We start from the raw sequence: 5,000 nt of genomic DNA, 5'->3' as shown, positions 1-5,000 counted from the left end.
TGTAGCACAATTCAGGGGTAATCGTGCTCGTTATTGAAATCACACGCACGATTACTGCACTCAGTACTAGTACTATTACTTATTACGCCCCAGACGTATCATTCAAATGGCGAATACTCTGATACTGAAATACGCATTTATACTTTGCAGGGAAGAGAGGAAGACCTGTTTATCTTACACAGTACTTTATGTCCAGGACAAATGTCATGAGACTCCACCAAAGGATGTTGATATTGCCCTTCTTAAATAAGACCGGAAACTCCGACCGTTTACAAATATCAAAATACAACGGCAGTACATTATTGTCGCCCAATCCCATGTTTACCCAGTTTCGACCACCCACACTGAGAAAAAAACCATCGAATACACTGGTCAAGGCAAAAACGGTGGCGCTGGGAAAAGGACCACGGCACCATAGTTACAAGGATAAAACCATAGTAAAAATGGATAAAGTAGGAATGATCAAAGCTTAATTTAACTGTTTTGTGTAAAACGATATCAAACGCTATTATGTGGTGTCTAAGAAGTCCTAATTTTGTTCTTATCTAGTTTTAAAGAGGAATTTTCCAGTTTTATTTATGTTTTCATAATTTCAGGATGCCTTTGAGATTAAATCATTTTAAACATTTTAAAGTCTGATTAAGACGAGGTTGTTTTCCCTCGGTGCTTCGGCCATGTTACGGTCCCAAACTAGACCAAGATCGGAAATGAACCATTTTCATGCAAACATTTTCATTTGCAGACTACAAAACATAGACGCTAGCCACATCAAAGGAAGAATTACACAATACGTCATTTATTATTTATTTCAGTATAATCTTATCAATTTAAACCACTCTACGTGGCGCCAAGAGATCGCAAGTTAACTGGATATTCCCTACAAGCCTCTGCTCTGAGACAGTTGTTAATTGTTGGCGTAAACTAAAAGAGTTTACGAGGCCTCTCTTACACAACCGCTTTTTGTCGCAGCAACTCGCCGACGATAAAGTTGCATCAAGGTTTGTGCAAGCTCAAAATCCTCCGTTACGATATTGCGGCGACTAATCGCAGTAAAATCTGTCCATAAAAATAACAGCTCGTTCTATAATCTGCAAAGTCATTATTTACTCTTGTCATTTTTCTTTTCTCCAGGAAGAAAGGAATTAAGAGATAAATGTAGAGCAGTAAATTACTTTTATTTTGGAGAAGGGGGCATGACCTGCAGGCAACACGAAAAGAGGATACTGTCGAAAGATGAAGATGTATTAAACATATTGACGTACTGATCACACCAAAAAGGTTATAGTTAACCCGGTCAATGTGATATCAAGATATATCCTTTTTTTCGAATTTATGAATTGGAAGAATAAATCGATTTTTATGGGCGTGCCCCACAATATCACATAAGGGACTTTAAGATCTGCGACGGCTACGTAGACGAAAACGTCAGCTCAAAATAGAACTTTGCACTATCATCATCGTATCATCGTACGTCTTTCCCACTTATTCCATCTCGTTCTTGTCACATGATGCGGTGGGCGAAAAATCCTACAAAATAAATTGGCGCGAGCGGTTTCAGAGTAACGGCTCACATTTATGTGCTCGCGTTCTTTTTTTTTGTTGTTGTTGTCAAAACCTCAAATTTGGTGATTTCAAGTCGTTATGCAAAGTACCGTACTGAAAATGCGTGTCCACGTGTAGCACGATTATTTGTCCTCTTTTAACCAATGATATGGTGGTTTTGTGGCACCCTCGTTCCCAGGATCTCAGGGTCTCGGAGACCCTGGGAACGAGGTTGGTTTTGTGGCGTCGTCGTCACTCCCTATAAGCTTCGTTAGCACACCCCACCCCCCCCCCCCAGGCTAGAGTAACACAGGCACCACAGGCTCAAAATTATGCATCATGTCAAATGCAGCGGCGTAATGCAATTCATGGCACTTTGCATTCACGTCAAAATGCGTCACAAGGTGACTCCTTAAGCCTAAAGGCCTGTGCAAACGGGCGCAACAACCCCCCAACATTGTTGGGGAGTTGTTGGTTCTGCAGATTTTGGATGGTGTTGGCAGTTGCGTGCTAACGGACGTAAGGACGTGCAGTGTATTATGGGAAGGATACGACCCAACATGTTAATGCATTGCTATCCCCATAGCGAACACGTGTAATGCACGTGCGTGGCCTCCACGATGTTGGGGAACAACAAATGAAATGTTGGGAGGTGTTGGCTCAAAAGTTTGCCAACCAGTTTCAAACTTCGTGCAACAACATGCATCAGGGTGTACAAACGGACGCTACATATAACAGCCAACAATGTTTGGAGTCAGTGTTGGCCATTAAACTTACCAACAAAATATTTAAGACCTGACATGTTGTGGCTTTTAGGAAAGCGGTATTACTAGGAACGGAAACTGAAGAAATCCACCAGGAAATGCGGACAAAATGAATAGTTACACGACTTTAAGTTAATCAGTAGACTAGTCCGCCTTGAATTGTGCAAGAACAAAAGAACCGAGTGGTTCTCGAGGCGAGAAACAATTTTCCTTTTTTTCATGATTAAAAAAATAAAAATGAAAGAGTTGCTGCCCTACAATTCGATCGACTCCATTCTTTATGTTCACCATCCTATAATTACCAGCTCGAAAGCATTTGCTATCCGACATGTCTGAAAAAACATCAGAAACATTCTCACTTGGAAAATGACAGGAACTTGGAGTTGCGCGACAAATAACTAATCGAGAGAGAAGAAAGCCCCGCCAGCTATGAACTTACTTGTGAAGGAATGAAAGGACACATGTTTCAAAGACTGACGTTTCGCTTTGATGAGTTCTTCTTCGTGCAAATTCACACCCTACAATAAATATATGTTACTTGCCAGCTGGGAGGTCCGTATAGCGAAAAACTGACTGAGGTCTTGAAAATGCTGCCCTCGGCCTGCGGCCTCGGGGTCACAGTTTTTCGCTACACGGACCGACCCTTAGCTGGTAAATAGCCCAAAAACTTGAATGTTCATGATTGAGTAGTTTCCCACGGATTTTAAAGTGCGTCTAATAAAGAACAGAAAAACTTCCTTTGAACTTTAGTCAGATTTATTTTTCATGAAAAATTAAAACTTCAATTGTACAAGAGAATACCTTTACTTGTTTCTATTTCCGTGGTATAGCAGTCCTCAGATGCACGCATGTATAGAGCATTTTTCAAGTGTTGTGGATGTTCATAGTATTTTGAAAATCTAGTCGGGTTTATTTTCCAGGGAAGGCCCCTATAGGGAATGACCAGTAAAAGTTGCTCTCTGAAGATTTATACCCAATGTGGGTTTGCCCGCGGTTAAAGTTTCTCGCAGGGTGGTCCAAACCTACTGCGCTAGAAAATTCTGTGCCGGCTGGAACTGGCCCAGTCCCCAGACTCAAAGGAAGTAGCGTACAAGTATGATGACAGACCGATGATAGATCGTTTATTAAAAACTGCATTGCAGCCAAAGGCTGAATTACTCAATTATTTACAAATACTCTACAATTCTTAAAAATTACTAATAAATCCTATATAATAAGTCAAAAACTAATTATTGGAATAATATTAAAAATTATATATTATGTATTTGTGTTGAATAGAAGTGGGATAAAACTACAGCGCGACTATTTCGAAGTATGGAAGCACATGGGAAGAATGGAGGATTTTCTTCAATGAATTTTGTCAAGTATGAGGGAACGTGGACACTCTCCCAAAACAAAGGGTACAGCTGGTGTGAGATGTGGCAAAAACTGCTTGAAATTGTATTGAGCCGCTGCCTGTGTGTGAAATCAACGTAAAATAAAAAGAAGGGCTCCGATTCAGGGGTCGAAATGCTGTTTGGAAAGATACCATCCCTTTCTTCTAAAAAGCTGGGCCTTAAACATCTTTTGCTTAGAGAAAGAAAAATTCAGGTCTCGAAACGCCTTACTTTAAAAAAACAGACACGGACCACAACAACACAAAATAGAACCGAAAATGTCAAGGGCCGATACCTAAGAAATAGTCCAAAACTACCGACTCGTGGTGTGATTTCTTTACACATGTTGTGGTTTCAATTGTGTCCTGCTTCAATCGAAAACTGAGCAACTTAGGAAGTCTACAAGGAGGAAAAAAACCTGCTATAAAAAAAACATTGACCAAGATTCAGTGACTTTAAGCCAGAACACTACTTTTTTTTCTACTTTTCACCGCTTTTTGCGAGATAAAAAACTACAGTTTTGCTAAATGCGTTTTTTTCGATAGCCTCTTGACTTCATTGTCAATGAGTTGAACAATATCTGCGGCAGTACCCCAGGCCAGCGTCATTCCCCATTTATAATGACCATAATTGTGAAAAATACAAGGTTCGTCTGGGTCCTGCTCCAAGCGGACCATTTTTCTCCCTGGGCGAATTCCCACAGTGACTTGAATATCGCTGTCTTTGAGTGCTTGAAGGCGAGGACATAGTTGTTTGCAGTGATATAACATTGACTGCACATAAGGAGCAGAAAGAGCCAGATTGTGGTCCCAACGATTTGGCTGAACGAATGCTCCCAGCAACAGGTGCTCTTTGCCTGTTAGATGGAAACATAGAGCGGTTTTCAATTGAGTGTCGAAAGTAATTACCGAATTATTTTGGTTTTGCATTGTTTCTCTCAGTGATTGGTTCAAAGTTCTCGCGACACTGTTTTAACCAATCAGAAGTGAAACCAAAACCAATCGTAGCTCGCGCGTGCACATTTTCCCGCGCTTTGTGTCGGCTACATGTAATTACTTCAAGTTTTGATTGGTTTACTGGATTGTCTCCGTCCCTTTTGATTGGCCAAAGTAATTACTTTGGTTGTGGTTTTACGACACTCATTTGAAAACCGCTCTATTGTAAAACCAAACAAATTAAACTTAATTAATTTCTCCACTTTTCACAGGCGAAAAGGAGCTTGGCAACACCAAACTTAAAAGGGCTGACTTCAGCGACTGTGAACTGGCAACCAAATCAAGCGAAACATGAAAATATCTGCTCAGAAGATTTGCGTTGC

The 5,000-nt window shown here is 40.6% G+C and overlaps 1 protein-coding gene across 2 annotated transcripts in view; it reads right to left on the bottom strand.

The window, feature by feature from the left end:
- Window positions 1-3,400: 3,400 nt before the first annotated feature.
- LOC137976077 (D-aspartate oxidase-like) overlaps window positions 3,401-5,000 on the bottom strand; it is a 10,516-nt gene continuing 8,916 nt past the window's right edge. For both annotated transcript variants that reach the window (XM_068823342.1, XM_068823341.1), the window contains exon 9: window positions 3,401-4,538. In XM_068823342.1, coding sequence (XP_068679443.1) covers window positions 4,195-4,538 — 344 coding nt within the window. In that variant the 3' untranslated portion in view covers window positions 3,401-4,194. The remainder of the gene's footprint in view (window positions 4,539-5,000) is intronic.

The sequence above is a fragment of the Montipora foliosa genome, chromosome 11 (genome assembly GCF_036669935.1).
Source record: "Montipora foliosa isolate CH-2021 chromosome 11, ASM3666993v2, whole genome shotgun sequence".
Lineage (NCBI taxonomy): Eukaryota > Metazoa > Cnidaria > Anthozoa > Scleractinia > Acroporidae > Montipora > Montipora foliosa.
This window is presented reverse-complemented; position numbering and strand designations above follow the sequence as displayed.